This window comes from Lupinus angustifolius, chromosome LG13 (genome assembly GCF_001865875.1).
Source record: "Lupinus angustifolius cultivar Tanjil chromosome LG13, LupAngTanjil_v1.0, whole genome shotgun sequence".
Classification (NCBI taxonomy): Eukaryota; Viridiplantae; Streptophyta; class Magnoliopsida; order Fabales; family Fabaceae; genus Lupinus; species Lupinus angustifolius.
Window position 1 is genome coordinate 14,325,830 of NC_032021.1, and position 21,585 is coordinate 14,347,414.

The window sequence follows — 21,585 nt, forward strand, 5'->3', positions numbered from 1 at the left end:
TTTAAAGGGTGAATAGAAGTTTTAAAAGAAGCAGAAGAAAAAACAAGCCATGCTTCATAAATACACATTTCAATGAAGAAAAAACAAAACAAAATTATCAAAAGAAAGAAGTGAAAGTGTTTCACAAAGAAGATCTAAACAACATGAAACATATATATATATCTCAAACATAAGGGTTTTTCTATTATTTCCTTCTTTTCATGATATATTGATTCTGACCTGGATGATAAACAACTTAAAATCCAAGTAGTTGTGAATAAGCGAAGTAGAAAAAGAGCTTCTGAAAAAGCTAGAATCAGATTTGGTGCACCAAAGAAGCAAAATCCCAGAAATCTTTTGACCAATGAAGAGAGAATAAAACCTTTGTATGCATAAAAAAGGAAAAGAAGTGAAAGTAGAGAATAAAAGGAAAGGAAGCACCCAAAAGAGAGTAAAACTGCAGAGAGACACAGAAAAGAGAGAGAGAGAGAGAGAGTTGCTATAAAATGAATATTGACGAAGACTAACTAACCTTTCCTTATTCATCCACATGTTCTCATTGGTTCCATAGGTACCTACCATCTTAACATACCAAATATTTATGGTAATAATAGAAAATTCAAACCTCATCCTTTTCTTGTTTTGGTAAAAACGGAGTTATTGGCCTAAAATAGAAAGGATACAAGAGTCCGTATCCTCTCCGGAATATGAGAGAGTACTCGAGAGGAAAGTGCTGTAAAAAATAAAACAAAATATGATGTCACAATTGAGATCTTTTGTTAGTTTGTCTTGTATCTAACATATTATTATTAATAATATTTTGATTAATATGTATCAAATGAATATTAAATTAATTTTTAAGTTAACAGAATTACATGTGATAATATTTGATTGGTTGGAAATAGAGGGATAAATATATTTTAGTATAGATGATTTTTGTTCTGCACTTTTAGCCTTCAAAATTAAAGTAAAAATAAAACTTCTCTCTCTAGTACTAGAGAAGAATAGTTTGGGATAGAATAATCAAAGAATAATATAATAATATTTCTCAACTCTTTTTTACATTATTTTATATTATTATTTTCAAAATACGCTTGATAAAAAATAAATTCGAATTTGATAAACAAGTATCACTTTTTACAATATTAATACAATTTAATAAATAAAAAATGGGGAAGAATAGAGAAGAGAGATAATAATAGGTGTGCATGATTTATGGGAAGCAACAACATGATTAAAACTTAAAATGAGAAGAATAGTACAATGTTAATAACATATCTAACATAGTCCGTACAGTTACGTACCCAAAGAGCCAATGAGGAATCGAAAACGCAACAATTTGTCATTATATTTCGTGTCAGATCCAGATTCTTTTTATCATTTGTTACTTGTAAAGTTTAAAGTGTGCCTCATTTTTTCCAAATCTACCTTCTCCTTAAATCAAGAAAAATATATCGAATAAAGTAAACTAGATTCTCAATGCCAAACAAAATTCTTCTGCCTAAGCCTTTGTATAGTACCATTTATCTATTATAGTTTGTTTATTTTTTTAAATAAGCTTATTTAATGATGTGTTTTTATTTGGGATCACAATTAATTTATAAACAGCACATATTTGGTATAAATGGTGATTTAATTTTAATTATAAACTTTGAGATTATAAACTTAAAAAAATCAACCAAAATTTTGAAGATATTACTTTTTATATTTATTTATTTATAAGTTTTCTCTAAAGTAAATTGGTCGCTTCTTACTAGTTTATAAAATAAGTTTATAAAACAAAATAAAGATGGTATTATGAAAAAGCCAAATTTACACTCTACAAAATTAATGGGCAAGTTTGTTTTCCCCTCATATATTGATATTCCAGAAAAAGAATCATCTCTAATATAGAAAATTATTGCTTGCTTTTACCATTAGAAGTGTATCTACGCTAAAGTGTTACTTTTTTTTTTCCTTTTATTTTTGATTTACTAGCTTCTCCCATAGTGGATTGATACTCTTTTTATTCCTCTAGCAACTTTACCTTAAATTTTAACCCGAAATTGAAGGAGATATTGAACATAAGTGGAACATCTCACTCTATATAAAGAGAATTGAGAGCAGTTATTCCAACAACATAAGATGAAGGCTTGTACTATGATTGTCAAAATTAGGGATGATAATGAGTTTGGTTGAGTCCAGATAGTTCATTAACTGGACATATCCCATTGCTTCATTTTAGACCCAGACTTATACTGATATTCGTTGGGTCTACTACCCATAGGTCCTGTTACCTAATGGAACTGTGTATACCTACAAATTTAAAAACATTAAAAATAATTGTGAGCAACTTATGTAATTGTGTGTTTACTATTTACAATATGATGATATGTTATTTAGCTAATCAATAAAAGAGAAAAAATTATAAAACATTATTTGAAGTTTAAACACATTTTAAATTGATTATTTCAATATTAAGATGTAAAATTGATTTAATAAAAATTGTTCAATCAACATAATATTATATTACACATATCATTAACAACAATTAAAAATGTGTTGGTCTAGTGATGTAAGACCTCATTGGATCTCTAAGGTCGATGGTTCGGTTCTTGTAAGCGACACTTGTTGGGAGGGGCAGCCACGAACCTCGAAATGAATTAATTTCTTACCAAAAAAGGCAAGGGGATACTCTTAGTAGCACCAAAATAATATCAGATAACAACATCAAATTAGTACGTAACAATGTAACATCATTGTTTAATAACATAACAATCATATTTATGATTAACAAAACTAACGGATCCGGGTACAATCACTCTGAGTACCTCATTGCTCGGACTCAGATTCATCCAACAACAAGTCTTGAAATCTTGAGTCTCAATTACCAACAGCTTCAAAAACACAGACTCAGACCCAACCCATTATGTGTATTTTTGCGAGTACCCACAGGTTCAGGTATCCATTGTCATTCCTAGGCAAAATGATAGATTTGGATCTTAAGGGTGAATGAAAAATCATTCACATATTCATATAGATTCACTTAAATCATATTTTTAAATTATTCAATTCATCCATATCCAAATTTATTAGATAGATCCAATTCATCCATATCCAAATTTATTAAATAGATCCAATTCATCCATATCCAAATTTATTAGATAGATCCAATTCATCCATTTAAGTTACAATATTTACACTCAATCTCAACTATTCATTTTTTAAATCTAACGGATCAAATGAATGTAACTTAAAGTTCATATGAGATTCCTTTTTTTCTCTCTTCTCACTCATTTGGATCATTGGATTTAAAAAAAATACTGAGATTGAGTATATATATGCACCACATCATTGATGAATAAAAGTATCTGAATCTATTCATTTATATGGTATCAGAGCAAACTAAACACTTTAAAGTGCATAAATAACAACCATGATGAAAAAAATGAGACAATTCCTTGACATCCTCAAAATTGATGATGCTCTAAGGAGGAAGTTCTCTCCCTATGATCTCAATTCCAATGACAATCCTGGAAATATAATCATTCAGATGCAGCTAAAATGTGAAAACTATGATGAATGAGCTAGAGTTATGAAATGGTCATTAAGAGTCAGAAGAAAATGGAGTTTCATTGACAGAACCATAGCATAACCCAAAGAAAGATCTTCAGATTTGGAGGATGATTGTTCAAGTTATGTTGGTATCATGGATCTTCAATAGAACTGAACTAACTCTAAGAACTTCCATATCATACTTAAAAACAACCAAGGAGATGTGGGATGACATCAAAGAAAGATTCTTTGTTGTGAATGGGCCTCACATTCACCACTTGAAATCAGAACTAGCACAAAGCATGCCATGGTAGCCTATTATGGAAAGTTGAAAGCATTGTGGGATGATATTGCAATTCACGAACAAGTAATAACATGTACTTGCAACGGGTGCACTTGTGGTCTCACTATGAAACTCGAGAAACGCAAGGAAGGAGAAAGGTGTCCCACCTTTTTTATGGGCTTGGATGATGCAACCTATAGAATGATTCGTTTCAATCTGCTCGCGAAATGTCCATTACCTTCATTAAGCAAAATGTATTCCACTCTTGTGCAAGAGGAACGTGTGTGCGATATCACCCAAGGAAGAGACATGCTACCTGAAGCCATGACTCTCACCGTCCATGCAAGTGCAAAGGTTAGGGGTCGTGACAAAAGCAAGGTGGTGTGAACTCACTACAACCGAATTGGTCATGATGCATTAGGTTACTTCCTCATTATTGGATACCCATAATGGTGGAGGGGTCGTCCCCGCAATGATGAACGTGGAGCTGGTCGCGGACACGCACCGAATCACAACGGCGGAACTAGCTCTACGTCTCAAGCCTCAAAAGGTATTATCCGTGCGAATGTCGTGCAAAATACTAACTTCAATATTGGTGATGATATGAATCATGGAGGATTGAGCAAAGAACAATCGAAAACACTTGCAGAAATGCTTAATTTATCCAAGGTGACTCCAAATGAAAGCATGACGGATAAGTCTAAAATTATTCATGGATTCTTGATAGTGGGGCATCAAATCATATGGCAGGTAATTTGCAACACATGTACAATGTGAAAGACGTATTTGGCTGCCCTTTTGGGCTTCCTAATAGGCAAACAACTTCTTCTATTATGGAAGAAACAGTAAAACTTGATGAAAATCTACATCTTGACCACATACTTTATATCCCTCAATTAAATTGCAATTTGATTTCTATATCTCAATTGCCAGATGAGTCAAATTGTGATGTCTTCTTTTTTGGTAATCTATGTGTCATACAAGACCTAACCTCGAAGATGTTGATTTGTGCAAGTGAAAAAAGGGATGTACTCTATTTCTTTCAAGCAAATCCTAAGAAGAAGGTATGCAAAATTGAAGGAATGCATGAACTAAAAGTGTGGCATAAGAGTTTGGAACATCCATCATGAAAAACTACTCAATTTACTTCCAATAACAATAGTGTTAGTGACTTCAATAAAGTGTGTGATACACGCCAAAGGGCAAAACAAACTGAAGACACATTTCCCTTAAGTACTAATCAAGCTTCTAATATATTTGATTTAATTCATTGTGATTTATGGGGCCTGTACAGAACTCGTCCACCTTGTGGTGCTTCTTATCTCCTTACTATTGTTGATGATTGTTCGCATGCGGTGTGGACATTTTTTATAATTAACAAGAAACAAGTCACCAAAACGTTAACAAATTTCTTCTCTGTGGTAGAAAGGTAATATGAAAAAAGGTTAAAACTGTGAGAAGTGATAATAGAACAGAATTTATTTGCATGAAAAATTATTTTCTAGATCATGGAATAGTTTTTCAAACTTCATGTACAAACACACCTCAACAAAATGAGAGGGTCGAATGCAAACATCGCCACATTCTTAATATTGCACGAGTCTTACTATTGCAAGGAAGTTTGCCTATTAAGTTTTGGGGAGAGTGTGTGTTGGCAGTTGGTTATTTAATCAATCGCATTCTAATAAATTTTTTAAAAATAAAGACACTATATGAAGTGTTACATGGACAAGAACCCTCCTACACATACTTACGTATTTTTGGTTCCTTATGCTTTGCTCGCAAACACAATACCAATAGTGACAAATTTGCAAGTAGAAGTAGAAGATGTATCTTTATGGGATATCCCTATGGGCAGAAGGGTTGGAGGCTTTATGATATAGAAACTCATGAGTTCTTTGTCTTAGATGTTCAGTTCTTTGAAAATCAATTCTCAGTCAAAGATTCAGAAAACAAGCACAATCCTTATTCTCTTGCCTACTAAGACCATAGTATTTGATGAAATAAATGATATTATAGCAAGAATGGGCACACATAATACTAATACGACGTCTGAGGTCACATACACTACTCCTCCATCATATGAGGCCTTCAACTTCTCCCTTGCAGTATGCACAAATGATTGAACTTCTGCTACATCGTCTTCTACTATAGTTCATGCTAGAGATGCTGCACCAGCATGCTAGGAGGGCACATCTGAGGTTGATTTGACATCCCATCCTCCTACTACGGAAGTCGTTGTTGCACCTCCTACTTTACTTCTTGGTCATGGAAATCATGTGAAATAGAAATCCACCATATTATAAGGGTTTGTTACTCATACTACACAAAAATTGAGTCCCTTCCCAAATTCATCTGCTCCATCACATTCTTCAGGTACTCCCTATCATATTGCTCACTATGTTACTTGTGATAGATTTTCCATGCCTCATAGGCAATTTCTTGCAGCAATCACTTCAAAAAAAAAAGAACCTTTGTATTTTCATGAGGCGGTAAAAGATTCTAGATGGAAACATGTCATGGAAGATGAGATTAATGTTGTAGAACGAAATGATACATTGAGCACGTAAGAATTGCCTCTGAGAAAGAAAGCTCTTGGGTACAAATGGGTCTATCACATCAAATATAATTCTAGTGGCACCATTGAGAGCTTTAAAGCTCGTTTAGTTATTCTGGGAAATCATCAACAAGAATACATAAATTACACTGAAACTTTTGCTCATGTTGCCAAGATGGTGATTGTGTGCACTGTTCTTACCGTAGTTGCAACCAAATCCTGGGAGCTCCATCAACTGGATGTGCATAATGTTTTTATCCATGGTGATCTCCATAATGAGGTGTTCATTTGCATGCATCTTGGGTTTTCAGTTACCTCCTCAAACATGGTGTGCAAATTGCGAAAATCATTATATGGCTTAAAGTAGGCTCCACATTGTTGGTTTACCAAGTTGTATCAGACTCTTGTTTACTATGGCTTTCGACAATCATGCCTGAATTATCCCCTCTTCACTTTGTATGAAGGACGAGTTCAACTTACCATTCTAGTTTATGTTGACTATATGATTATTGTTAGAAATAATTCTTCATCCATCACAAGACTTAAAACCTATCTCAACAAATATTTCCACATGAAAGATCTTAGAATATTAAAGTATTTTCTGGGTATTGAGGTTGATCATAGTCCTATAGGCATTTTTCTTTGTCAGTGTAAATATACGATAGATATTATTTCTGAAGCTGGTCTTCTTGGCGCCAAACATGTAGGTACTCCATTAGAGCAAACTCACCATTTGTCATCAGTTGTTGGATCTCTTTTTGACAACCCGGAGTGTAATTGTTGTTTGGTTGGGCGCTTGATCTATCTTTGTTTCTCATGCCCAGAGTTGTCATTTAGCTTGCACTCTTTATCCCAGTTTATGCAGGAGCCTCGTACAATGCATGAGGACGCTACCCTTGTGTGGTTCGATATTTCAAAGGTAATCTAGGACAAAGCATCTTACTTTCGAAACACTGTAATTTTAGTCTTCATGGATGGTGCGATTCTGACTGGGGTGGTTTCCCTCTCACCCTTCGATCCATGACTGGTTGGCTTGTCCAACTAGGCCAATCTCTTATTTCAAGGAAAACAAAGAAACAAAATACAGCTCCTCGGCTCAAGCTGAGTATTGTTGCAAGGCCACAACTACTTGCGAACTCAAATGGTTAAAAGTAATTCTCTCTTATCTTGACATTGCTCATCCCCAACCTATGATCCTTAACTGTGATAGTCAGGCGGTATTCCACATCGCCAAAAACTCAGTGTTTCATGAATGTACCAAGCACATTGAAGTCGATTGTCATTTTGTTTGTAATGAGGTTCTAAATGAAAATATCTTTCCTACCTATGTCTCCTCCATTGTATAGCTAACAGACATCTTCACCAAAGCTTTAGATAAACCTTAGTTTAATTTCTTTCTGGGCAAGTTGAGCATTCAATGAAGAAAGTTCTCAGCCCCATTCGCACATCAATAGTTTTTATTTGACGATGCTTTACTTTTGGTGGAAAGAATTCTGGATATCGTCATGTGCATAAATGATGCTCCTAGTGTTGGTGATCGTAAGGGATGTTCAGGTTATTAGTTATTTAATGTTGAATACATATTTCAATTTAATGCCATTCCTAGTGCACAACATTAATTTATATAGAGAATTAATATTTTATTGGGTCTTCATTTGAATCAAGTGAGAAAAATAAATTTGGGTCTTGTACCCAATCATGGATGGTTAGAATTAAAAGTTAGTTAGTTACATAATAGTATCGTGCATGTATATTTTAATCTTGACAGTTCAAATATAATCAAATAATTCATATTAATTGTTTTCATTTATCACAACGCACTGTTATGAAAAGATCTCTCTATATATATATATATATGTTTGAAGTGTGAACAATTGTTACATAAAAATGATGAGAAGGGTGGACCGGTATTAGATAAACATACATGAACAATGTTTATATAATCACTTAAAAAATCATGTGTTTATCTTTTAATCTTGAAATTCAAATAATATTTCATGGTATCTATTAATTATTCTCATTTATCACATTAGCAAATATTAATACTTGAATTGTTATATATATAATCTTTATACTACATTAAACTAATTTGTTTTGTTTGGGTAAGGTAGAAAGATTGTTTTTACATAGTAAATTACATGAAAAAGTATGATGTTATTTATTTATGTTATGATTATTTTGGTTGTTTTTTACACTATTTTTTTTTAAATATACATTTTTTAGTATTTACCATCATATATGTTTTTACTATAAATTTTTAATATTGCATAACAAAGGCTAAAAAAACATATTAAAATAAAATACAATATAAAAACCAATAAATAAATAATAAGTTATTTATACAATTATAAAAAATAAATAATACACAAATGTTATGTTTTATATAAAAGTTTTAATAAGATACGGTGATGATGTGAAGAGTTATGAAGTATGGTGGAAGAGTAAAAATAATGAGGAAAATAAAAAGTTATGATGGGGTAAATTAAGAAATGAAAATTTTGAAAGAAAAAAATAAGCTAAGAATAAATAAATCAACCCATGATTTTGAAGCTTTTGTTAATAGCTTATTTTTTCAAAAAGAAAAAATCGAGTTTATATTTTTATCTGATTGCCAAACATAATCTACAAAATATAAATTATACCAAAAATGGGCTAGATTTTTAAGTTTAGGTGGATAAGTGGCATAAAATTGTGCTTGTTAACTCAGTTAAAAATTCTGTGACTTTAATTGAATCAAATTAAAATAAATAATTCAACATTAAAGTGAATTGGACTTGAGTTAATCATTAACTAAGCCGAGCTAAATTCATCTTAACCCATCTCCACAATTACTTCTAAATGTACCATAAGCCATGCTTCTCCGTGACATAAGTTAGCCATAGTTTGCTTGCTACCAATTTTTCAACAAGGATCTTCTTCATTAATGGAGAAGTGATTGTTTTTACATATATTTTTAATGGCAAAAATTTGATTTTATGGTAAATAAAATGATAAAATGTTACTATATGTTATTATGTGACATTTACCTCTCCATTAATGGAGACTCCATTAATGAAGAGAATCCTTACTCCCAATTTATGCACTATCTAGAACCAAGGAGGGATGGAGGAGCACCCTATTGGGGGCATGTGTCCCACAAAGTCTCACTATATATTTATATTTATGTCATATATGTACACTTGATTTATTATCTTATTTATATGGATAAATTACTTATAACAATATATTTAAATATTAAAAATTATAAGCCTTTTATTTTAATTATACTATAGTTTTTAGAATAATGATTTGTTGTCCCAAATCATGTCTCGCAACAATGACAACAAAGTAAAAACAGAAAAAATAATAAAAGTTTAATTTTTTTAATTAATGATATATTTTAATTTGAGACATGGTTTGAGATTGAGACACCATATCCTTATTCTACTTTTTAACTCATTCAGTGTTATGGTAAAAATACTTTTATTATAGAAAATTTGTATAACATTTATATTTTATAAAGGTTGAAAAGTCTTTACTCTAAATAGAGAAATATACACACCTATGACTATTTGACTACTGTTCATATATCTTTTTGAGTGTTTCTGATTCAAGCCTACTTTTCCATCTCAGACACAAGTATGGCTGATTATTAAAGAGAAACTTGAGATCCTCATTGTTACCAATTATTTGTGTAACATAGTTTTTTCCTATTGAATCACTTTGATTTCTTAGAAGTAAGCAATTCTTACAATTGTCAAGCTTCAACAACTAAAACAACATTTCTGCTATCCATTTTCAATCCATATCCATTAGCAATAGCCTTGGAGAAAATATTGTGAAATGGAACAAGCAACAAATGTACTCTATAATGCGATTCAGTACACGAGACTCCTACCTAGTGGGCACGCAGCCTTACAAGCGAAACTGTTTCTAGGATTTGAATCCATAATCTTCAAGTCAGAATGCAAGCGACCTTCATTAATCTTGAACTAACGAGGCTTTGCACCACCACCGGTCTCTAGATTATTAACCGGAGTAGATGGAGCACTCCTTCTGGTGGCAGTTTGCCCTGTGATTGTCCTACCCATAAACTTTCCTGCCCTGCTTAATCCGCTACCAACCGCGCCGAGACTACTGCCAACAAAACCAGCTCCAGCACCAATGCCGCTGCCAACACGGCCAGCCCCAGCGCCAATGCCACTGCCAATAAGTTCAACACCAGAGCCAACTACTGATGTTGCTCCATCTAGTGCATCCATTGTACTTCCTATAACTCCTTCCTCTTTCAGTTTCTTCCTTTCTTGCAGTATCCTTTTCTCTGCTTCTAGTGCACCCAATTGTTCTTCCTTGCTGAAATGATGATAAAGGACCTGGAATTTCAATGTGATTGATTATAAGTACTTTCAATCAACTACAACATCCCATGCAAGTGAACACAAAATAAACTTTTCAGTCTAGTTCTAAATTTATATCTTATACATATAAAGCATAGAGGACGAGCCTTCCATACATCATTAAGATTGCTTGCCTTGTAACCTGAAAGTCATGGGTTCAAATCCTAGAAACATAATCTTTGCTGCTTATGAGGGTAAGACTATGTATGTCTACCATTTCTAGACCTCAGAAGGTGGGAGCTTCATGCAACGGGCCACCCTTTTTACGGAAGTGTGTTATTTATATCATATCTATTTATACCTTTATTGTCAAGGTTCCTCGATCCTTCTTATCTTTCACCTTTTGTGTATCAAGCGATGACAGCAACCCTAGTTCGAACTCCTTTTCAGTTTCTACTTCCAGGTCAATAAGTGGTAATTTCGCGATCCCTAGTCGCTTATCTTGCCCAATGTCTTCATCATAAACCTATGAGTAGAGTCATGAAAAACATTTATGTTAATTTTATTAAATCAATCATGGCACATAAAGTTGAGAACATTTAAAAGGTGTAGTTGCATAGAGGCAGATAAATAAACCCTTGATCTAAGGGAAGACTATGGTTCAGATCACAGAGACGAATCTAACATGATTTCAGCATATGGACACATTTCAGCAAGTAGATATTCTCATATATACTACCAGAATGTAGAATTTTCACCAGTATTTCAGCCAGAAGTTTCCTTTTTCTTTTTGCATTTAGACCCTCACGGCCTCACTTACACAAGTATTTGAGACCCTCACCAGTATTTCATGGTTTCAATCCAAAACTCAACTCGCAAACAAATCTTAGGGTATTGTCGTCATATTCATCATACCTTGAACATTTCTGAAAACTTTAAGCCTTCAGAAATTTCTCAGTTTCTTCCATAAGTAATTAGCATAAGTTAAGACATATTCTACTTTTATAAAACTGCTGTAAGCAAAATGTCACAGCACATAACCATAAGAAAGGAGGCTGAAGAAAGTAGCACAAAAGAAGTAAGCAAAGCAAAGCATTAGTGATGCAAAACCTCGAGAATGAGTGATTGGGTCTCCTTGTCTTCTGCAATCAACTCAAATACCTCATTCCAAACAGGATTCAGGTTGTTATCAATAACCATGGTTTTAACCTTAAAGAGTGGCCGAATATGCACAACTACGTAAGGATCAGACTTCCCGATCATTTCCTTATTCTTTAAATGATCCGCTTTCACTACGGTCACTGTAAGTCTTCCCTGTGGTTTAAGCTCCAGTTCACTGGGGAAAACCAAAAGAAAGATGATTATGCACTCATTATTTAGTATTAACCTAAGTTACATGGTAAATGATACCAATTCTAGTACAAGATTCGTACCAGTTCGTCACTTTTTATATTATTACACGACTTCCTTTATGAAAAACCATGTAACTATAGTATTAACAGAAATTGGCATTTCATTTTGTTTTTCTTTCTTTGGGAGAGGGTGGAGGGGAAAAACAATGAAACAAACTTTTCATGAGGAATAGTTCAGCAACAATTTCAAACTAAACTTAAAAGATAGTTTACCAGATATTCTAATAAACCTAGTCATGCTTTTATATGCATTTAGAAAGAACTATAACAAATGGAGAAAAAATTCAATATCATCAACATTACCTAGTATCAACAGGTACAGCTCCAAGTGGAACAACAATCCTATGAGGCCATTGGAGCATATCAGTAATAATAGATGTCACAGTATCCTATGAAATGTTGGCTAAAAGTTAGCATGGTTATAAGTATTAATTCAAAATCAATGCAAGGACTAAAGGGACAAGCTCATAAAATAGACAGAACTCACATCAATCATGTCTGAAATTCCGGGAAGAGCCGTCAAACTTCCACCAACAGCCTTCAGAGTATAATCAATTCTAGGCTTGGGCTGATTATATGTAAAAAGAAAAGTCAGTAATTCCAAGACCAAAAACTAATACTATGTAGACCAAACAATGATGATAAAGGAAATCCAATAGTACTATTACAATACTGGTTTAGGCAAGAGATAGAATCCAAATTATAAAAAAGAACATGTCTAAAGTCCACTTATTCACAAACTTGAGAAGGGCATGGTATTAATAATGGTAGACCAAACATCATCACACTATGATAAATTGGTAAACCATTGACACTATTTCAATTGAGGAAAACAGATTGTTGATGCAAGGGGTCATTCATAACCTTCACAGTTTTTTCCTTAACCAACTGTTCTAAAAAATGGCAGCACAATGCACATCACCTAGTGGGGTCCGGGGATAGTAGACTTATGCAGTCTTACCCTTGCAAGTGAAGAGGTTGTTTCCAGGAATTAAACCCATAAACTTCACGTTAAAAGGCAAGCAACCTTACGATTGCGGCGAGGAAAACAAGTAACTAATTTCTCACAATCATCATTAAGTGACAAAATGCATATATGCAACTTCAAACCAATGGTCCTTGCAATTTTTTTAACTTGATTTGGTGGAGCCAACAAAAGAATGTGCACAAAGGAAACTGTAAAAGGGAAACTCAAGTAGATCACACCCCTTTCACAAGGATTACCTCAGCAAGTAGGGCAACAACAACAGCAGAAATGCAAGGGATCTCTTCAGAAAGTTGGAATATTACTCGGATAATGCTAAAAATCTGGAGATCCTTGAACTGAATCAAAACAGGATAATACTCAAAATTTTGGGAATATATTAATGAAATATGAAATTCATCATTGGAAAAACAGTGCATAGTATAACCTGAATAGGGATTGATGCAACAAGTGCAGCTTCAACAGCCAAAATAATATTGGGATCGCCACCCCAACGGAAATCAATGTCCATTGTGATTTGACCTTTTTTAAGACTCTGGACGCGAATACCTGCATGGATGACAAAATTATGCATGTATAAAATGTTGATATAAAGAAATGATTCAACAGAGAATCTTACAAAGGGAAACAAAAGGGTACTCTAAGATTTTAAGAATCACTGTTATCAGCAGGCTTCTGTTGTGTAGGATATACATTAAATATTCTGATTTATCCTTAAACCCACATAACTCCAGACTTTACTTATCCATTTCATTCAAGACATAAAATATCTTGAATCTCACAGTAATTGGTTATTACCCTGATTTCAAAAATATACCATGGACCTCATTGTAGGAAGTGATTCACGTGAGAATAATTGTTATTGTGAAAAACGAGAACGACTAATATGGACCATTAGATTTGAATGGCTTTTTAAAAGTGACCACTAACTAACTTTACTTTTAATCTATCTTAACCACCCATCTATGCCTCTAACACAGATATAAACATGTAGTTCCACTTGTTAGAGCAAGAAGATAAGTATGAAATGAGAGCAGCTAAGAGTTGATGATCGGAAAATGCTTCACAGAGAACATTGAGGTTCCTTCAAATTTTAGACTGCAACTGATGATGGGATTTTCATTTAAATGGAGAATTTAGTAGTAGCTGTGAATTGTTTTAATTTGTATTATAAAGCTATGTTTATGTCTACATGGATTCCTCGGCAAAAGTCGAAAAAGGAAAAGCAAATTAAGTTGATTGTTTTCATGATTGGAAAACATGCCTCTAGATCACAAGGCAAACAACTTTACTGTTGCACTCAGACTTGTCTTCTAAAACGCAAAAACTAAAATTATTCCCATTAAAACAAAGAATTTGCTTCAGGAAAAAGATAAGAAATATCGAGTCCTTATAAAAGAAAATAACTAAAAATATAAGCAAAGTGGCTCAAAAAATTCACCAAAGCTGTTCCATATTTTTGGATATCAGTACTATAAATTGACTTCACACAACCATGAGAAGAGCACCAAAGAGATGCCATGAACACAATCATATACCAAAACATATTAAGGCCATATGGACACACTAGAAAGATCTAACAATTTTATAGCATCTGAATGTTATGAAAATAGAAAGATAAATCAACATCATTATCTGAATTTATACATTCCTTACATGCAGTAGTGAACTTGGAAGGGAAAATAATGAAGAGAGTAATTATTGTTGGTCATTACCTTCAATCTTTGGAGCGACATTTCCAAGAGACAGCTTGCTAAACTTCAATGAAGTTATTCCAGGGGGTCTGTACTCTTCCAATAGTGGTTCAACAGATTCTCTAATCACCATTGTTGCTGCCTAAAAGTAATCATAACCAAATCAAGATTACAACAACAATAATGAAGTCTTTTCTCACTAGGTACGGTTGGTTATACCGGTCAAATGATACTGCTTTATTCTATCAAAAACCAGACCCTACAAATGGCCATTTTGGATCAAATCCTTTGTAGTAGATATCTTATGGATCTAAATCCTTCGTCTTCCTATACTATAATTATCGGTTTATCTTCCCTCATATCAATCTATAATATAACCAGGGGCTTCTACTAATATTCTCACATATATGCCCAGACCATTGTAGGCATGATTTTATCATCTTTTTCTAAAGATTCACTCCTGATCGTATCCTTTCTTTGTTGTATGCACACTCTTCTGGTACAACATTCTCATCTCAAGATAAAGGAAGATTTGCATGGAAAATCAAAATACAAATGTCTAATAGATCCTAAGCACAAGAGGAAAAAAGGTTTATGTCTAAGGAAAGCAACGTGGAAGCTGCACAGAACAGAAATTTTTTTATAGTAGTTGAGACTTTTGTAACAATAAAGTTATTGTGCTTCAAGACCTGGTGGTCACAAATTCTAGTCATGGAAACAACCTCTAAACTCAGGGTAAGACTGCATATATCTAATCTTTTCTAGTCCAAATATTCTTTTAGGATAAAAACTATTAGAAAGAAAGTAGAAATACAACTAGGGGGTGTGATTCAGAACAACTAGGCCAATCATACCTACATCTAACAGTATTGTTCATATTACTATCAAAGATCAACATAAAAACTGTTGTAGATTACTATACAAACATATAAAGTGAATCCAAGCTTACTCACATCTGCCACAAATGGCCAAATTTTGGACAGAAGCTTGTTTAGCCACTTGACCTGAAAAAAGCCCATGCAAGGAAAAGAGTCATACACAGAAATCATGCACATTTTACAAGCTATGAAACAATAATAGAACAGTTTTGTTGAATCACTTCAGTAGAAAGCTAAGTAATTACAATAATGCATGAGAATCCCACCTGCTCATATACAGGAAAAGATATCCATTCCGGAAAATTATCGCCACAAATCTTCTTTAAATCGTCTCTGTTTAGGGATCCAAGGAGTTTAACATCAACAGCCTGCAGTTAAAAAATAATAATATTAAGATAAGGAAAGAAAATATATTCAAGACAACTTCATTTTTTACTTGTCTTCTTCTTCTGTTGTTGTTGTTGTTGAAAGAAACTTATGTTTTTTAATCAAACTGATTGCTTAACAAAGCTATTTCTTTCTAACAAATTCTTTTCAGCTATTATGTTTCGTCACGAAGGGGAGCCTTGGAGCAACGATCGAATTTGATGCCATGTAACATGGAGGTCACTGGTTCGAGTCATGAAATCGCACTCGTGTGAATTCATGTAAGGCTGCCATACATCCACATAGTAAGTCTCACACTTCCTTGAACACAATGCATTGCAAGATAATTATAGCACTAGGTATACACTTTTTAGCAAGAAATAGTATTGAAAATCATGATAGTCCTCCCTCATATATGAATATTTCTCACATTGATTACACCCCTCCTTTATGGCATTTCCTTAATAAAAATCCCATTGAAGTATGTCATTGAGGAACCAGGATCCTCTCCAGTATGGGATAGAGAAGTTTTATGTATAGTTTATACTTGTATTTTTAAGGGTAAAAATGTAATCTAGTTGTAAATAAAATGATAAGAGTGTGAGAGAATTCTGACTCGTCATTGAGGTACCATGATCTTCATGATCTCCCAAAATTTTCTTCTCAAAAAAGTCAAAAACTCACCATTGTTTATGTCTCAATTTATCACTATCTCTTCAATACCGATTAACAAAACACAAATTCAAGATAAACAACACAAATCACCATACCTTCGCAATTCGCTTGGCGCTTCGGTACATCATCATACGTTGCCACCCAGCCATCAATGCAATTCCAAACACCATCCCAAGAAAAATTCCAGAAAACAAACCCATTTTCCTATATTCCAAACAAGGTTGCCCCTTTGATACGTAACCCAACAAAAAACACAATGCATAAAAGGAAAATCAAAACCAAAGATACCCACATGAAGAAAAAAACATTAATCTAGCCAAAATGGAAACTTACTAGTAAAATTTGAGAAGAAAGATCAACGTGTGAAAATGAACACCAATTAGGATGGAATCTGAAAAGAGAGTAAAAATTATATTTTTCAGTTATATCAGTTATGTAACTCTCTCTGGGTATGTGTGTGTTTCAAAATTGTAAGAAACTGAAACCGTTTTCTTGATTGAAACGTCACATTAATCACGTTCTTTTTCCTCTTCCTCTCGTTCACCATCAATCACCCTTTCATTCAATGTTCTGCAATTATTCAATATATCTATGATTTTTCCTTTTCCGTTTGTTTTTCTTTTCTGGGTAGATTTTGTTTTATTAATTTGTATCACATTCCTATTTTTATGTTGAGTGTAAAAAATTTAACTTTGGGAGAATTATATTGGTCCAAGTTCATAAATTTTAGAGGCTCTTATTCAAGACAAAAAATTGGTTCAACCTCTCTTAAGCTATACACACTTTTAATAACAATAAAAACCGAACATATGATTACATATCCGAATCGAATCCTAATTTAATGAAGAAATACACATTGATAATACATTTGTACCAATTGGTCTCACATATTAAATATTTTAGTAGTTTCACTATTTACTTGTATTACATAATTAAATAAGAAAAAAATAAACCTGAGCTTTATATAATATCAATGTACCATATATTATTCATATTTAATTATCATCGAATCTTTAGAACTAATCTAAATGAATGATTGATGATGTAGTGATTATATATAAATTTTTATATTGATATTATATAGATTTTATACTCTATTTTTTTTTTTACATTATTTCACCTATGAGTAAGAAACTAATCATTTTCAGGGTGTGTGATTGTCATTTACAACAAGTATTGCTCTCATGAATTAAATATTTGACATTTTAATATTTTTACAATCTAATAGAATCTTACACCATTAGACTATCGTTTTGTTGATACACTCTAATTAAATATTAATAATGAATCGAATAATGATAATATAAAATACTCTTAAGTTGCCCATAGATGCACAAAAGAAAGATGGTGGCACTAGGCATTTCAAAAAGTGCATCATTTCCATGAAAACACATTGAAGACTCATTGTCCGTGTGAAAAGAGGAAAGGAAGAGTTCTCATACATAGAAAGGCAAGTCTTGTTAGAATGTTTTATGTTTTCAAGTGAAATTATTTTACTGGAACTGATTTATTAATTTCATGTTTTTGTAATTTCCATTATTTATTTCAGTTTCGTTGAATTATTCAAAAAAATTCATTATTTCATTATTTCATCATTTTGTTAGTCTTTTATCTAGTTTTTGGAGGTGTCTTGTTTTAGTTTGTGCTGCAATTATGTATATGAATTGTGTTTCAAATTCTAAAATTTGAATGTTAATTAAAATAGTAGTTGAACTTGAAATAGACAAATGATATCTTATAGAATACAATTTGAAGTGTAACATAATTTTTTAAGAACAAGCAAATTGTTTAACCGAATTACGTAGTGGATGATTGATTTGGTTCCTACACAAAATTACACTAAAAGTTGAACCGTTACCCCCTTAATCACAAGCAATGAATGTTATAAAGCAACACAACATCGCTACCTAAGATTAACATGGCTAGTCCATTATCTGAATATCCTAGTTACGGATGGCATGCAACGTATCACCCAGGTATATTGTAACCTATGTTTCTCATCCTTGAGTATACATGCATGTGAAACAATATTGATATACTTCACTAAGGTTATGAATTATTAGCCAATATCACTCATTTTGACTAAGACAACACCAAATCAGAACCAACAATGAGCGGCGGACCAAACACAAGTTCTAGTCATGACATCAACAATAAGATAGCAAGGATCACTCAAGCATATCAACGAGACATAAACAACCTCCTCACTTAAGCGCTAGGAGTGACTTGGGCGAGGAGCCACCATGAGTTTTGGCATTACAATTATTGGTTTTGCCGCTTGAGTGACAGTTGTCGCTCAGGTGAGAGAACTCCTCGCTTAAGCGCCAAGAGTGACCTGGGCGAAGAGCCACCATGAGGTTTGGCATTGCAATTCTTGGATTTGTCGCTTGAACGCCATATGTCACTCATGTGAGAGGGAAAAATATCGCCTGGGCGACTCTCTGGCTTGGGCGAGGCTACTGTTACAAAATCCATCACATGTCTTTTAGTTAGTTAGAGTAAGTTAGGATATGGTTAGGATATCTTAGGTTATAAATAGACACATTTTTTCTGCTTTTATGAATCATCTTTTGTATCAATCATAAAGGATTAATGCTTCTTCATTTTCATCTTTCTCTTATCAATAAAGTGTTTCTTATTCATTGAGATCTTGAATCTCTTTCACTCCATAGTTTCTTTTTCTTACATGGTATCAGAACTCTTTTTCACAAAAGCGCTTTGCTACATTCAATGGAATCAATCATATCATCCACCAATTCCCCAAATCCATCATAAGAGACATACTCACCCTATTATGTTCATCCTTCAGAAAATCCAGTAGTAGCTTTAGTCTCACCTTTACAAAATGGTGAGAACTATCACCAATGGACAATGTCAATGATAATGAGCCTTAGTTCCAAGAACAAGATCCCCTTCATTGATGGATCCATTCGAATGCCCCTTAAGTCAGACACCATATATTCAGCTTGGGAAAGAACAAATAACATTGTCATATCTTGGATTACAAGGTATGTTCCCCCTCTATTTCCCAGAGCATACTTTGGGTGGATAAAGCTTATGAGGTTTGGGAAGACCTTAAAGAGAGATTCTCACAAGGGAATCTTGTAAGAATTGCTGAATTTCAGCAACCTGTGGCTAACCTGAGGCAAGGAGAATTAAATGTTAATGGTTATTTCGCAGAATTAAAAATTCTATGGGATGAGCTAGATAATTTTAGACCCTGCCTAAGATACACTTGTGAGGTCCTCAATGACATCAAGAAATGCAAAGAAGAGGACAAGGTCATCAGGTTTTTGAAAGGCCTCAATGATGCATATAATAGTGTAAAGTCTCAACTCTTCATCATTGAACCTCTACCCAACATGAACAAATCACTTTCTTTAGTCATACAACAAGAAAGACAGATGTATGGGCAAGATTCAGATGCAAAAGCCATAACTTTTTCAGGCAATTGGAGAAGAGGGTCATCATCAAATAGAGGTACAAACAAGATTGAGAGAGGAATCCCTGCGACATTAGGAAGGGGTTCTTGGTCCAAGACTTCATGCAATGAAAAGTTATGTATACACTGCACATACCATGGAAACTTGTTATAGACTTAATGGTTTTCCAGCTAACTTCCAACTCACATAGAATGAACAAGTCAATTCCTTGAGAGCTGAGACACGTCAGGAAAATCAACAGAATAATCAAAACAAGGGGATCAAGAGAACACCATATTTGGCCAAAGTCAAGAACACTATAATGGCCTTGTCACCACGCTTCAACAAAAAGACTCTCCTAATAGTGCACAACAGCAGAATAATCAAACCCGTGGGAACACCTCCAACATATTGTCTGCAACATATGCTTCTCACAATGAGGATGACCCAGGTATGCACAAAAATGCCTATGGTAAGTCTTGGATTTTGGATAGTTGAGCAACAAATCATGTTTGCTCCACTTTATCCATGTGTTCTATTTATCGCACCATTAAGCCAATCATAGTATGATTGCCAAACGGAAATCAAGTCAGTGCCAACCTTTCTGGCACTGTACTAGTGTTACAAAATCTAATCATGCATAATGTCTTATATCTGCCATCTTTCTCATATAATTTTGATTTCTATCCCTAAGCTAGTTTCTTGTATGCCATGCACCATTTCTTTTGATGAAACTTGTTATAAAATTTAGGACAAGACTACTTTGAAGATGATTGGTACAACTAGGATCATCATTGGAGTATACATGCTAAAAGTTGCTAAATTCTATCACAAAATCAACTTTACTTGTATTAATCATATTGATATTTCTGATTCTGAGTTATGGCACTATAGGTTAGGCCATACTTCTCATAATAACATGAACATGCTTATGAGCAAAAACTTTTTTGTCAAGTATAGTAAATCTCAGCTTTGTGACATTTACCACCAAGCAAAATAAAAGAAACTTCATTTTCCTATTAGCAAGAGACAATCTTTAAAAGAATTTGATCACATACATGTTGATATATGGGGGCCCTTTTCTGTAACTTTGTACATGGGTATAAATATTTCTTAACCATAGTTGATAATTGCACTAGGTTAACATGGATATTTTTGATGTAATGTAAGGCTGAAGTTTCACAACTTCTACAAAGTTTTGTTTCCTTAATTGAAACTCAATTTTCTACTAGAATTAAAACCATTAGAAGTGATAATGGTGTGAAATTTTTAATGAAGTCTTTCTATTCATCAAAAGGAATTTTACACCAAACTAGTTGCATATATATCCCCCAACAAAATGGTATAGTTGAGAGGAAGCATCAACATGTTTTGAATGTAGCAAGAGCTCTTCTAATACAAAGCCAAATACCTAAATTATATTGGCGTTATATTATCAAACATGATGTGTATCTAATTATTTTTTTGTCAACATTTACTCTGCA

General features: G+C 33.3%; 1 protein-coding gene across 2 annotated transcripts; it reads right to left on the reverse strand.

Moving 5' to 3' along the window:
- Positions 10,022-20,174, reverse strand: LOC109363350 (synaptotagmin-5-like). Of its 2 annotated transcripts, none has more exons than XM_019609588.1 (14): positions 20,164-20,174; positions 17,165-17,214; positions 17,013-17,070; positions 16,775-16,883; positions 15,905-16,006; positions 15,714-15,764; positions 14,782-14,902; positions 13,494-13,615; positions 13,306-13,404; positions 12,569-12,649; positions 12,385-12,470; positions 11,780-12,005; positions 11,031-11,195; positions 10,022-10,705 (listed from the first exon to the last, which is right to left on the reverse strand). In XM_019609588.1, exons 4-14 carry the CDS (start codon positions 16,877-16,879, stop codon positions 10,325-10,327), a joined length of 1,539 nt encoding a protein of 512 aa, XP_019465133.1. In that variant the 5' UTR covers positions 16,880-16,883; positions 17,013-17,070; positions 17,165-17,214; positions 20,164-20,174; the 3' UTR covers positions 10,022-10,324. The 2 variants fall into 2 exon arrangements, with proteins under 2 accessions (XP_019465133.1, XP_019465131.1); XM_019609586.1 differs by having other exon boundaries at positions 16,775-16,906; positions 20,164-20,168.